General features: G+C 37.7%; 1 protein-coding gene across 8 annotated transcripts in view; it reads left to right on the top strand.

The window, feature by feature from the left end:
• The window catches only part of PALS2 (protein associated with LIN7 2, MAGUK p55 family member), a 53,987-nt gene that overhangs the window by 14,137 nt on the left and 25,264 nt on the right, over positions 1 to 14,586 (top strand). For 4 of the 8 annotated variants that reach the window (XM_063410395.1, XM_063410448.1, XM_063410458.1 and 1 more), the window contains exon 2: positions 13,655 to 13,773. In XM_063410395.1, the coding sequence (XP_063266465.1) occupies positions 13,657 to 13,773 (117 nt within the window). In that variant the 5' untranslated portion in view covers positions 13,655 to 13,656. Of the gene's footprint in view, positions 1 to 13,651; positions 13,774 to 14,586 lie in introns of all 8 variants that reach the window. The other 4 variants (XM_063410404.1, XM_063410439.1, XM_063410423.1 and 1 more) reach the window with 1 other exon arrangement.

The raw sequence follows: 14,586 nt of genomic DNA, 5'->3' as shown, positions 1-14,586 counted from the left end.
AAAAATCTGCATCCACCTGTTATTGGAAAGCCCCAGAACTGAAAAGTAAGACTGGTAGAATTGTTATGCTGATTGATTCATTTTCTTAAGTCTTGAACTTAAGATAGTCTTCCTGATAATTTGAAATCTGATATGTGCACATAAAGCACTGTGTAAGTGTTGCTTTCTCACAAAAAGGTACCTGTTCAGGTTCAGGGTATCTCGCTGGAACAAAAACTGCCTGCAGAGTGATGGACTTCATTTAAAGAATTAGGAAAACTGATGAATAGTGTAAGTCTTCGGTGAAAATCCTTCAGGAGAAGGGTTCTGCAGTATCCTGTTGGTATTCAGCATGGGTGAGAAGCTTTTTCTGTTTATGTTTAAGTTTCTGGTTGGCACAGAAGACCAGGAGATTGCAGATCTTCTTGGTGTCCTCTGTTTTAACTTCTTTGACATGCTCACAATTCAGTTATTAAGCACATGAAGATCACACTTTTGAGCACATGTGAAACTTATGTAACTCTATAGTGAGTTTCAAGTACTTAGAGTGTATATCAAAAATTATCATGAGACTATTTAATTCTCTACCCTTTCAGCCATAATTTAATCCTATGTTGAGCCAATGTAATGCATGCCTGATTGAATCTTTATCCTTGATAGCCCTTGATGTCCATTGTTCTGGACAGAGGCATGGTAATTAATTTGTGAAAAGATTTTTTCAATACAGAGACTTGGCTTCTTTTTTGAACTACTGGCAGGAGCTCACTCAAAGCAGTCTCTCTGGTATTAAAAAACAAGTGTTGATTCCTTCTGTGTGAAAGTTGGCTTGTCTGGGTCTGAAAACTTAGCCTGAGAAGTGATGTGGTATTTAAATCCTGACACTATGTTTGGAAAAACAGAACCTCTGCCAGATTTTCTGCAGCTGAGAAAGCTTCTTTCATGTTTCAAATACTTCAGTCATTGAACACAAATTCCTTCCTACAGGATCAAATGTGATTGCTATAACCATGGCAAGTTACTGTAGAGGAATAGTCAGTGCCATCAGAAAGCTTGATAATTGGAAAGGATATTAATGAAAATAAAAAGGTCCCTTTCCAAGCAATATGGTGTTAGTACTGCTGGGATTTCTTCCAAACTGAGTATTCCAAAGGAAGTTTTGACACGATGATCTGATGTTTCTAAAGGATCTCTCAGTGTGCAAACGGATGTCAGTAGGTTGGACCTGCAATCCAGTTTCTTTCCAGGCTGCTGGGCTGGTGCCTTTCTTAGTGTGCCACTGGATCTGTCCAGGGACAGGTGTTTCAGAGTCTACCTGCATGTGGTTTACTGTATTAGATCTGTTTCTTCAAGCTGTTTTCCCTTCCTGACTGGACCAAAAAGCTAAACTCCAGCATGTGTCCTTGCAACAATTTCGCACACGTGTAGCTGACTCTTAGGATGCATGTAGCTGAGGTATCAGGATCTGTTGACTTAGGGAAGGGCAGGCCTGGGCTACTTGAAAGTGTCAGCTGCTCTTTGAATAGAGACAGTAAACCAGGTTCTGTCCCGAGTCTAGGACTTTTCCTCTACAACATGACAAGTGGAGTGTGTGCAGGTCTTCTGGGGGCCCTGTTAATAGACAGGGTTTCTGAGAAGTTGAAATAGAATCAAAATGCCATTTGGGTGTTGGGCATGTCTTTGAGAAAAGTGTAGTGAAAAGTGAAAGAAATAGAGATGATTATTCAAAAAATAAGTAAACAGTTTGATTTCCTTTGTGCAGACAGGAATGTATGCTTCTGAAAATGCATTCCTAGACTATGTTCTGTTTCAGACCTTTCAAAATCCTGTGGAAGAATGGGGCCATTTAACTTCAGTGTGAAGTTTGTAGGAGACAATGATTACTCCATCTGTTTCTTACTACCTCTTGTATTGTATAACCTGTCTGCTCAGATAGGACTTGAGTTTTTTAAATGACATTCTTAAGTACTGGCAACAATGTGGTTTTGACCTTGTAACATCCAGAAAGTTATGGAAAACTATTTTTGCTCTTTCAAGTTTTCTTGGGAACTTGAAGGTAATTTAATGCTAAATTATTCCACAATCTTAAAACTAGTTGTGTCCAAAGAACCAATTTATCCATAGGAGGTTACTTTGCTCTCTTTTTATATTGTTCTCAGGCCCAGTGCTCTTCAGGGAGAGAGGAATTCAGTGGGGAGTAAAATAAGCAGAAACAACCGTGAATGGGACTGACTGCTCTGAAAACTCATTTGGTGTGACGAGACAGTCCTCTCAACAGCCACACTGAAGGTGGTTGGGAAAGCAATTACTCTTTTCCAGGTCAGGACCTGGACTTTATAAAACCTTCTTGGGGAAAAGCTGATACATGGAATTATTATTTATCTGTTGCAGTGAAATTCCAAAGCTGGAGACAGAGACTCATGATCCCTACCCTACTATTTCTGATTGTACATGCGGGGACTTCAATAGGCTATTTTGAGAATCCTCTCCTTTTCTATGGATTACCTTAGAAGTGGTTCTGGATAGTGATTCCCAGGTAGCTGGGCCTTAAAATTTGTGCAGATCTGAGTGGTTTTATAGTCAAAACTCAACAAGGGTTGAACTAGTGCTTGCTTGTATACTAGTACTTGTATACTATACTCTCCTCTTTCTGACACCCCTAAGCAGTGTGGGAAACAACAGAACAGGGGACTTGAGTAAAAACTAAAATAAGGTGGCTTTTATTTTTTCAGCATAAATAGGTTTGAAGAGAGTTAGTGTATGAGGATGTGTACAAACTGCTTTTAGGAAACAGCAATTTCAGTTTGAAGTCAAGAAAGACATTATCTTAAAATGTTTTGGTTTTTTTCCCTCTGTAGGCTTTCTCATGTCTCAGAGGCAGTCAAAAAGCCAAGTTCCATCATGGCCTTATTTTTACAAGAGAAGCCATTAGAAAAGCGATGATGTCATATCAGTAAAATTTGTAGTTTTGAACATCACTGCTTTCAGATTTGCAGCAATTTGCTTGTCTCAGAAAATGAGAAAAGCCTTGACAGATATTATTCTTCACTGAGTTTTGCAGTGGTGTGACTTGTTCAAGAAGAAAAGTTCAGCTGTCTTTGCATTTGCCAATGCTTCTGTAAAACAACAAAAAAAACAAAACCGAAAAACAACCAACCCCCCTCCAAAAAATCCCAAACAACCAAACCAACAAACAAACAAACAAAAAAACCCCAAACAAAAACCAAGCCAAAACATTTGAACAGAAAAATGTGCAAAGTTTACTTAAAAGCTCTCTGGAGTGGTAGGGTACATGACTGAAAATTGAGAAGTTCTTAGCAAAACTTAATGAAAGCCAAGTTAATATTCTGAGGAAATGGAGTAGAAAACTTCAAACATGTCGGTATGCATCACATACAGTTTTGAAGATACTCCTTGCTGTTTCAGTGCCTATGCCCACCTTACACAATATGGAACGCTGTCATTCAGGGTTTACAGCAATAACTTGGAAATTGACTTTAAGGTGAAGGTGGCAAATGTTCAAAGAGAGCATTGGAAGTGGCAGTTTCCTTAAAAACATGTAGTTCTTAATCCAAGCTGCCCCAAGACCAATAAAAATAAATTTTTCTTGATGTTATTGTGCCTAGATATTCTTAAATTGAAATTAGATTTTCCACTTTTCATTCAAGACTTGCAATTATGAATAAATCCTGATAGCATAATGTGGGGAAGTAGTCCAGGAGGAAAACCAGATGACTAAGGGCAGTGTGACTTACTCTGTAAAGTTTTTCAGTTCCCTTCAAAATACAAGTGTCAAGCTGATCTTTTTATTCCTTTTCCAGGGTTCTTGAACATACCCTTCAAAGGACTAAAAGAACATAACTGTTGAGGGTAATGAATAGGCAATTGTGTAAATCTTGACTGCATTGAATTGAAAGAAAAGATTAGAATGAAGTCTCTTCGCTAGGGAAGTGACAGAGATGTGTTTTGAGCATTCCTGAGGATCAAGTAAGCCTTTAACTTGCCATATTTTGCCTTTTCTTTATTAAAACACAGAGGTTTTATGTGGTATTTTTCACTGTTCAGAAACCTAAGCAGTGTTATTCGGCAAACAAATTCGAAAAAGCGATTTTCTTTCCACTACATCACTATTAACATTCCAACTGTGTTTTGGAAATTTTCTTTGTGGATGAAGCTTTAGCCGTGTCCTTAAAATAAGCAAGAACTGTGTCATATGACAAAGGTAGTATTTTTATTTTCCTGTTGCAAGTCACCTTGAACTAGAACATCATTAATTCAGTGAATTGCTTTTACTGCTTCCTAATAAGTTTTTTTGGGCAGAAACAAGGGTGTGTGCATGAGAGAGGTTAGTTTAGTGGAAATGGGAGCATTAGAGTTTAGGGATGAGCTTCAAGTGAAATTTTTGGAAAATATACTAGATGATCATGTAAAATTGAAAACTGAGGTCTTGGGACAGAGATAATTTCACTTAAATGTTATAAATTTTGCAGATTCATCCTTGTCCTAAATTTTTTGCTTTCAGGCTGAGATGAAGTAGATAATTGAGTGAAATTAGGTAGATGCTGCATTAACTGAACACTTCCCTATGGAAGTGTTTTGGGGGGGGTCATTTCCTTTCTATAGAAAAATGGGCTAGATATAATAATAGTGTAATTAAATATCTTTTTCCTTTTTTATTAAAGAATATATTGATACAGTCTAAATATTTTCTAGAGTGCTTTCACTTATTTTGTGCTCCAAAAAGCTGTCTTGCTTTTCTGTTTTCTGCATACGATTTTATTGAGAGATTATCAAATGCTTGTGTAGCATCCATAGTGGAACCTCAGAAATATTTTTAGGCCTGCACTGGTACAGCTCTAATTTAAATACTCCAGTGTTTTAGCTTGGAAGGGGTAATTCATTAAATACTTTACAGTAGCAGAGGCCTGAAACAGTGCACGCATTAAATGTTAACATATGGGTGTGATTGTTAAAAGGGCAGAGGTGTAGTTTTTTTAAGTGGCTGCATCATAATGGAGCAATCAGATTTTGAAAGTGCTGAGTTTGAATGCTTTAATTAAAGAAAGCTGCTGTTATAACTCTGAAAAGGTAGTGTGATACAGTGTCATTTCACTTGATATCAAAACTCTTCATCATAAAATTCTTGATTGTTAGAATTCCTCAGTGTCTCCTACACTTGTAGCTGTAAAAGGAAGTAATGTTAAAATCAACAGTAGTATCTGGATGATATGAGGTTTCTGGTGCATTTCCTTGTCTAAGCATTTTCCTAAAGCAAAAGAGGACCAAACACAAAAGTGCCAAAAGCTACTTTGAAATGTAGAGAGGACAAAATATATGTGTAGTGTTTTCACTGAAGAAAGAGGACCTTTTGTTCAGTCACAGTTTTTAATTTTGGAAGAGAGTGAAGTTTAAAGTGCTCCTTTGTACTGTTTTGTGACAGACCAGTAGATTGAGCTGTGACAGTGTGACGCAACTGTAAGAAGGTCAAAATAGATCTCATTAGAGGGAAGTATTAATGATGTCGTGCAAGGCACTCACAAGATTCTTGTCTGATATATTTTCCACGCTTCTGACTGTATTGAAAAAAGGTGCAGACTGGAAGAGGTACAGGGCAGTTATGTCAGGCTTGCGTCTTTCCCAGTTGATATACGAGAGGAGAAGCCTTCTGAAGGGCAGAAAATTGCCCTCTTGATGTTACAGTAATGAAAACTGAGATAGTGTTTGCTAGATGTAAAAAAAAAATGGGTTAAGAACAGGGACTAGAAAGAATTGTTTAATCTAGATTTCCTATTAACCAAGATGAAGGAAATGCCCAGGTATTTGAAGAGTAGATTGTTTTTAATGATATCTTCCTGATACTCTATTGAGTGATCAGGTGCCTTCAGACACAAGGATGCAGACACCCCTGAGATGCAAACTGCAGTGGAACCAGCATCATCTCTGGTAATCAGATTCATCATGGATCTCTGGAGGTGCAGTGTTGTTGCTTTGCTACAGAGTGGAATATCTAATTCTGTTTATTAAAAGTACCTTGTCTTTTTTGCAGATGTGCACAAACCATGCTACAGAACAGCTCTGTAACTAATGTTCCAAACCATGGCAATTACACTGACTGTAGAGTATGTTACAGTCCTGGTGAATTTTAGCTTGCTTTGAGAAAATGCGTGTCCAGTGTTGCTAGATGAAAGTGCAAATGGCTGGAAAAAGATGCTGATGGCTGAGCTTGGACCAGTTGTTGCTGGGGTGCCTGATCTCAGAAGTGGGGCACAACATGCAGCTTGTCTTACCCACTATGACAATGTTGATTGGAGACCAGCAATAAGATGCAAGCGTGTTCTTGGAGTAGAAGTCTGCTTTCCCTTTGGAAAGGTGTTAATTATTTTCACTTCAGGTCTAATTTTTTATTTGTGTGAAGAAGAGATCTAATTGAGGAAGAAATCTTAATTGATTTCCAGCTGCCCCTAGGCTGAGTATATGAATGGGATAAAACTATGGATGGTTCTATAAAGGTTCTATAGAGGCTTCCCCTCAAGGGTTTCACCAAGACAAGTGGTATAGTAAACCAATTCTTACATTTGTTTGGGTTTGTTTGTTACACATAGCTTCCTGTGCTGTATAACTGTCGTCTTTACTTATGTTAGCATTTTTTCAGTCCTGCTTTCTTCAGGCTCTGTCTTACTGCAACAGAGAAATAACACTGAATCCTGTGGCAGAAATGCAGATACAAAGCTTTGATTCATTTGGAAGAGGGCACATTAGAGAAAGCAATACTTCAAAATCTGTACTTAAGTGGTTGCATCTCTTTTGCTGGCGTTTTTGACTTCATAAAAACTGGCATTAATTACCAGAGGTACTGCAGAGAATGCGAGTTTCTTCATCCGGCCGCTGTTTGCAAAATACCAGGGAGAATGATGGATGTGTGTAATAAGCTCAGCCTGTGTATAACTTGAATGGAGTGCTGGATACATTCTGAAACTGTGTTGAATTTCTGCTGTCACTTTTGCGTACAAAGTAGTATCTTAGACTAACTATCCACTGAATGTTTTGCCTTAACTTAAAAACCTGTTTTAATATATTCTCCAGTACCTGAACTACTTAGATTAGTTGAAGAACTAAGGGTAGTACTTTCTTCACCAAAATTGAAATTTCTCCTGGGTCATGTCCTAGTATTCATTTAAAGTACAGTAATCTTTATGTGACATCAATGTATATTTTCCTAATATCTGTAGCTGAAAAGTAAAAACACACAAAATTAAGAATTCAGCCTTTAAAAAAACTTCTGGTTGACTTGCTTGTGCATGCTCTGGTTTGTGCTGTATGGTGCTTGAAGATTGTTTTTTCTGTATACTTGTCTGGTGTGTGCATGTATGTCCTTCCTCAGTTAATCATTTCTGTGCCTGAAGCTTGCATCATTCTTCCTCTAATTAAAAAAGGTCAGAAAACTTGGTAATACCTAACACTTATATAGGCATGTCTTCAAAGCATCAAGCTTACTTAGTGAGCATCAAGTTAAGTTAATTGCCTGTGTACTTTATGAAATATTTTTCTCGGCAATCCTTTAAGAAAGAGAAGTCTGATGTAATTTCTTTAATATTAGATTTTAGTGTATCTTCTGACCTCAATATCTAATTGTTGGTCATTATATATATTTAAATAAGACTTAACCTTTTTATTCTGCTGGTTTGGGAATTTTGATTTTTTTTTCCCTTTTTATCTTTGCTGAGATAACTTTTAAATAGTGTTTTTTATTCCCCTCGAAGATGCAGCTGTGAGGTCCATCTGTTCGTCAGAAAATTTGTGCTTCGTCTTTTTTTAGACAAACTTCACAGCCCAAAGAAGTATGTCTGCAGTGTTCAAGCTGGGAAAGGGGTGTTGGCTCGTCCCTATAGCTTTTGTGACCTTCACAGTCATGAAAAATGGGCATGAAAGATGTAGTTGAGCCAGGTTTGATAAGGGTAGGGACTGCTTGAGCTTCTATTTATAGGTATATTAAAATAGCTCCATCTTGGCTTGCCAGTAGACTTGGAGAAAATGAAGTAAAAAAATTAATAAAATTTTCTGAGCACTTACGTTATTTCTTTTCAGTGAGCAAAAATTCAGTGGGCAGGATTTGAATATCCAGAGGAACATTCATTCTTATCAATTAGGCTTTTCCTTCTTCCTTTAAAAATTCATTGCCATATGTGATTGTGTAGTCGGTAAAGTGTTCATGCTGCAGACAAGAGCTTTCTTCATTAATCAGTCTTACTGTCTATTTAGAGGAGATCTGCTGTGTTTGCTGCCTGAAGAAGCAGTCCCATTTAGAAAAGGTGCGTGAGTGATGGAAAGCTGCCCAGGAATGTCTGAGTTACGGTTGCTGTCCAGGGCTGGCCCAGCACTCCCTGCTTGGCAGTGTCTGTCCAATAGGAGGTGCAGAGTGTGTGGGTGGGCGGGTGTCCCTGCACCCTGCTGCAGTCAGCAGTGAGTGTGGAGTAGGTGTCTGATCAGGAGAGGGGCACGGGGCTGGAGTGCAGAGCCCCAGCGCTCCTGCAGGCTGGCTGCTCTGGAGCTGCTGCTGGCAGTGATCCTGCTCAGTGCATGCAGCTGCTGCCTGTGGAAAAACAGACATCATGTTCTGTGTGCTCACTGCACAGTGCTTCCCAGAGACTTCTGTCTTAATATATGGCTTCTGAAACTTGCTCTAGCAGTAGCAAGACAGCTTTGTCAGTCTTTCATATATTCTTGGTCAATAGCCTGCTTGTGAATGAACTTGTGAAATATTCTCAGAATGTTAACTTTTTCATAGGTACTCCTTTTCTCTGTTCTAGACTGCCAGAAATGCTATAATTTGTGACTGGGGAGAGAAGTGGCCAACACAAAATAACTTTCTTTCCTTTGCCTTATATTTAAGCATAATGATCATTATTTAAAAACCTTAAACACAAATGGGAAACAGTTACAGAGTTGTCATTGGTTAAAGGCTGGCAAAGTTACAAATTAATCTTCTTTTGTTTGAGCTTATTGTATGTCTTGTGAAACTTCAATGTATCCCTCTTGAAAAGGTTTTAAATCACACAAGAAATTATTTCTGAAGTTTATGTATGTGACAAGATTTTAATCTAACTTTGTAGACTTTGTATGGAGTATCTGCCTCTCCAGTAGTCCTTGAGGTATTTATTATAACTTTCTATCCAGATGAGTAGGCCATGTGGAAAGAAATATGCATATTTATTTAAATATATTATACAAATTTTCTTTTCATTCTGTTATTTTGTAAGCTTGGAGACTAATAAAATGAAACGGAGCTAAAAAAATCTGTGCAAGGTATTCACTCTGAAAAGCTTTCATTTTCCCCAGTGAGTGACACATTTGTCTTCTGTCTGCAAATCTGGAAAATTTATTTAAATGTATGCTTCTCTTTCCTGTACGTAGAATTAATGTAGACAAGAATTAGGTACTGAAAGAAAGAATTAAATCAAATTTGGTAGAAGAATCACAGCTGAGAGCTTGGCGAAAAACTGTCTTTTTCTTACAATTACAAGAAGAAAAGAGTTTTCAGGGTATCTGTTACATGTTTGATCTGAACTTACTATTGTAAGTTACAGTGTGTAGATTAAACTTTTGAAACATCCTTTGGTTGTTTGAAGAACTCTGTGGGATATGGGAGGATTTAATTCTGGTTAGTAAATTTTGCTTTAGGAAGTGGGATTTCTGTATTCCCACACCTCAGGATGTGTGCTGTTTGCCACAGAGCTCAATTAACATCTCTTTGCCACTTTTCCCTTTTTGAAATGGGGTTCAAATGACAAACTAGTTTCACTGAATGTGGGGTCAGATGTATAGTGGGAATAAATTGTTCAGTGCTTGTACACAGCAGACCAGTGTGTTCCTGCTGAGTCTTGCTTGAGGCTCTAAACTTGCTGCAGTTATGAAGATGTTCTTTGAAAATTGACTGTGGAAATGAATTCTGTGTGTATTCCCTGTCACGAAAGCCAGGGGCTGGAGTGTAGAGGGGCCCGTTGTAATCTCATTTTCTCTTAGGAGTCCCAGCACAGACTCAGTTCTTGTGTCATCCTTTCCTAAAAATCCCTTTATTTCAGCACCTAGTGTCAACAGAGTCTGTTTCTGCTGCCAGGGTCCTCCTGGTGTGTCTGGAGGCTGTTGCCTGTGTGCTTCCTATAATATCTTTGTGTTTCCAGGTGGTTTTGTTAGCCATTGTGGTCAGCCATGCCTATCTCATGGTGTCCTCACAAAAGCAAATCCTTATGTGTTGTGCTGAGAGTTTAAAGTTTTCCTCAGATGGGTCTTTGAATATAGAAACAGAGGTCCCACTGTCTTCAGAGAGTGAGGGAGGTGAATGACAGAGCTCTCAAAGTCAGTATGGTCTTATTATTTTCCTGTTAAAGATGGGACAAGAGAGGGAAGAGACCCAATTAATTTTCCACTGAAGGAAAAGCACACATTTCCTTTTTATTGTACACCAAAGTACCCAACAATAAGGAGCTCCTCTGACAACCTGGTTTATGGAATTTGTTCATGTAGTCCTTAGTTCTTCAGTATGCCTGACTTAAATGTAAGTTCTACAGGGCTTTCAAATCCCCGGTGAGTAACTTCTATCAACATTTCAAGGGAAGATTCATCACAAAAGAGATGTGTGTCTCAAAAGGCAATTTTTGATGGGATATTTAGATTTGGTAGCCTCACAACTCCTCAGTTCCATCTGTTTCTTGCTTGGCAGGACCTGATCTTTTAAGTAAAACTTTCCTACATAAGTATTTTCATCTTCAGCTTTCATTCCTGCTGCTTAGGATTAAGATAAGATACTTTTCTAAAAGTGCTAAGGTGGCTTTACCTCTGGAAAGAAAAAAGTGAAATTCTTATAAAGAGTGCTACTATTTTCACATGTGAGCAAATACCAGCTTTTCTGATTAAAGAAGAACTATATTTGAAAGTGGCCCATGACTTGTATAATACTCATAAAACACTGAGGTTAAAATGCTTTCTCTAGTCTATCAAAAAAAGTACCCATGTATTTGTGGTCTATTCTTTTAAAATAAATTTGTTGTCTATTCTGTTTAAATTTAAACAGACATAACTCTTGTTGGAATATGCTCTTGATGATACTTTGGCAAATAACATTTGATCATGTTCTGAATTCTATGCCAGGAGAGTGTAGAGCAGTGAAACATGGTGTAGCATATAAATGTTCCTCTGGCCACCATGTGCTAGGTAACAGGTGCAAACACTGTTGAAGCTTAACCTTTCTCTCGTGGTAAATTTTTTTTGCTTCACATTGTAACTGATTAAAATAAAGGGGTACTTAAAGGTATTTTTTTATTCAGCTACTAAGAAAGATCTTCCCTTTAAGATGAGGAACTATCTGTGCTGAGGCAATATTGAGCCTCATATTGTGTTCTAACATAAACAATACAGGATGAGTAAAGGTACCTTATCCTGCCTTTTTGGTTTGCTTTCTAATATTGAGGCAACACTCTTTATAGCTAAGAAAACTCTTGCCATTATGGCTGTGCCATGAGAGAAGGCAGCCAACACACACCTTAGGAAGCTGTTTTGGAGAACAGCTGGTTTTGATGACCTGGAATGCAAGTCTGCCTTTGTGAATTTTTTGCACTCTGCATGTTGATAAAGCTGGTTGCTGTTTTCTAAGAGTGCTGAAATATACTTAAGTAGTTCTGATGCTAGATGTTTGTGAAATCTTTATTTAAAAAAATACTAATTTGAAAATACCCTGAGTACTTGCATGAAGACATTCTTCTGAACCTTAATATTGCTCTTAACAGTCTTTCATTGATAATAAAGTTTTTATGGAGGGACTAATTTTTTTCATTTATCTAAGACAGAATTCTGAAAGGCTTAAGTAAGAAACAGTGTATTATTGTGGAGATAATGTGAAGAATGTGTTTATTATAGATGTTTTTGTCACCATCAGGTGTTGGAATTGCAGCTGGTATTTGAGATGCATACTTTGACTTCAAGGAAGCTTTACATTTTCTGTGATTATTTCTAGAAGAAAAAGTGCTAACCTGAAATCCCTTAAAAAGAATTTACTTAACTGTTAAAAATGTAAAGAAAGCTTATTATTCTAACACTTGCATTATCATGCAGCACCTATGACGTAAATTGACCAGAAACATCTGCCCGCTTCTGCAGATATTGCAGCTTGACTTGCATGACTGCATTAAAAGTCATGAGTCTGAAACTGCGAATTGAGAAAATGTGAAAGAAGGCAGTTGCATCTGCAGCTGAACTAGTCAGGATGTAGGACATACCTAGTCTGGGGAAGTTGTGGACTGTTTACACAGTGATTTTGTGACTATGTAATGTGTGATTGCTGACAGGATTTTGTCTGTTATAAAGTAGAAATAATCCTGCTTCAAAATCTGAAAGCATAAAGTGTCATTTTCCCTCCTACTCATGGTTTCACAGCAAACTCACTTTTTTTGAAAAGAAAACCTGTGGTTAAACATTTAAAATAATGCAGGGCTTTTGACATGCACTGCTGTAGCCTAAATGTGGCACATGAGTTGATCTGCTTGTTGAAAAGTCAGTTCCACTTAAGAGAATGAATGGCCTGAAATTTTTTTCTTCAGATGGAATTTTCTCAGAAGAACTGGAATCAGTAAGTAGGTGTTTGGAAATGCAGTTTGTTCTGTTACTGTGCAGTATCATAATAGCTTTCATTATAAAGCAGTGAGGAAAGTTAAGGGTAAATTCCTGTGTGGGAGAACAGGCATATAGGCTTTTGTAATTCTCTTGATATATACTACGCTGCAACATGCAGAGCATTGCAGAACACAGTGGTTATTCCAAGGCTTCTGAACATGTTGGGAATCTAAGCAGGACATTTTGTTAGTACACCTGTGTGTGTGTCTACTTGAGCATGCATATATAACTTGGCAGGTGGTTAAAAGAATAAAGTTAAGAACAAGAACAAATTCTCCTGACTCACCTTGATGATTTCAGGGGGGCAGACAGTTGGAATGGTGGCATTTTCTGACATTTCCTTGGGCACTATTTGTTTACTCTCAGCCAAGAGTGATACTCTCAGCAAGTCTGAGGGTCCTGGGCAGGCACGATGCATTTCTCATTGTAGGATGTAGTTCCCATTGCAGTGTGTTTGGAACCAGGTCGGTGTTAGCATCTGCACCATGTGCACTTAGTGCCAGAGTGCAGTGGGGCAGCACTGGCTGTAAAGGACTGCTGGGTTGGACACAAGTGTGCCCACAGTAGGAGCTGCCTTGGAAGCAAATATTTGGTTTTAAAAAATCGGTTTGGAACTATGTGTTCGTTTTTAAATCAGTGAATCTGCCTCTACAAGCGCTGTAAAACTTGTGGGTTGCTGTATGCATGTATATATGAGGGCTGGAAACTTCTGAAAAAGATGAAATGAAAGGAGTACTGAATGAGTTGCTTTTATTGTATTTGGAAGATTATGCATACCTTATACATAGTTTGTACTTGTTTATTTTTCCAATGCTTAGTAGCAAATCTTTGAAGGAATGTGCTGGGCCTGGATTGAATTGGAAGTTCTTTTTCTGTTCTGTCCCCTTGCTCTCCGTAGATGTATTTAACTGCTTAACATGTTTAAAGTTAATGTTGTGGTGTTTCACAGAGCTTTTGCTCCTTATGGAAGCCTGTTTTGGTCAGTATTTACTTTTTGTTTTTGTTTTGTCAGCAGCCATGCAGCAGGTTTTAGACAACCTTACTGATCTGCCAACATCGACAGGCGCTGAAGAAATAGACCTGATTTTTCTTAAAGGAATTATGGAAAACCCTATCGTAAGATCACTTGCTAAGGTATTTAAATTTGCTGCTTTGAGTAGAATCTAGAAATGTTTTAACTCTTACATTATTGTGTGAACACTGAGTGTGGATTGAGGTATCAACAACACATTGTTGCTACATCTTATTAAAAGACCTGAAGGCCAGCTTGAAGGTGAAAAGTTGGTATAATGTAATTTCTGTGCATGCTGATTAATTGTTACATAGAAAAATCTAGAGGAAGATGAAAAATTCAGAGACTACAGAAATAATGTGGTTACATTATTTATGAAGAAAAAAATCATAATATTTGAAATTAGAAGCAGTTGATTTTAATGTAGTCTTGTAACCACTGTTGTGTACAAAACCCATATGCCTTCTGACTTATATCATTTTTGCCAGAGATGAAAAGTGAGAGCAGTCACCTTCATTATCCTATGGCATAAAAAAGTTTTCTTTTCATCTTTAGCTCAAAACTACTTTCTGATATGCCAGGAAAATATTCTCTCCATGCCCTTTCCTGGATCTCAGCCTAATGCTTTTACTTTTGATTGTCAGCTCACTAAAACATGGATTATCCTTGGGTTACATAAATCTTTTATGTATGGGTGGTAGCAATCAATTATAAATATGTAAGGTGATATTTGCAAAAAAACCTTTGGACTCTGTAATTAAAATGTAGCTGGTCTTACCAGTAGGAAATGCAGTCAGATATTGTACATCACTTATATTCGTTCTTAATCTGACTTCATAAAAATAAGCTCCTTTCAGGAGGAAAACCCAGTTAACTTAAATACAGCTGTCTCTTTAATAGGAATAGACATCTGCAAGCAGTGCCCTCTAGGCAGG

This window comes from Prinia subflava, chromosome 1, assembly GCF_021018805.1.
Source record: "Prinia subflava isolate CZ2003 ecotype Zambia chromosome 1, Cam_Psub_1.2, whole genome shotgun sequence".
Classification (NCBI taxonomy): Eukaryota; Metazoa; Chordata; class Aves; order Passeriformes; family Cisticolidae; genus Prinia; species Prinia subflava.
This window is presented reverse-complemented; position numbering and strand designations above follow the sequence as displayed.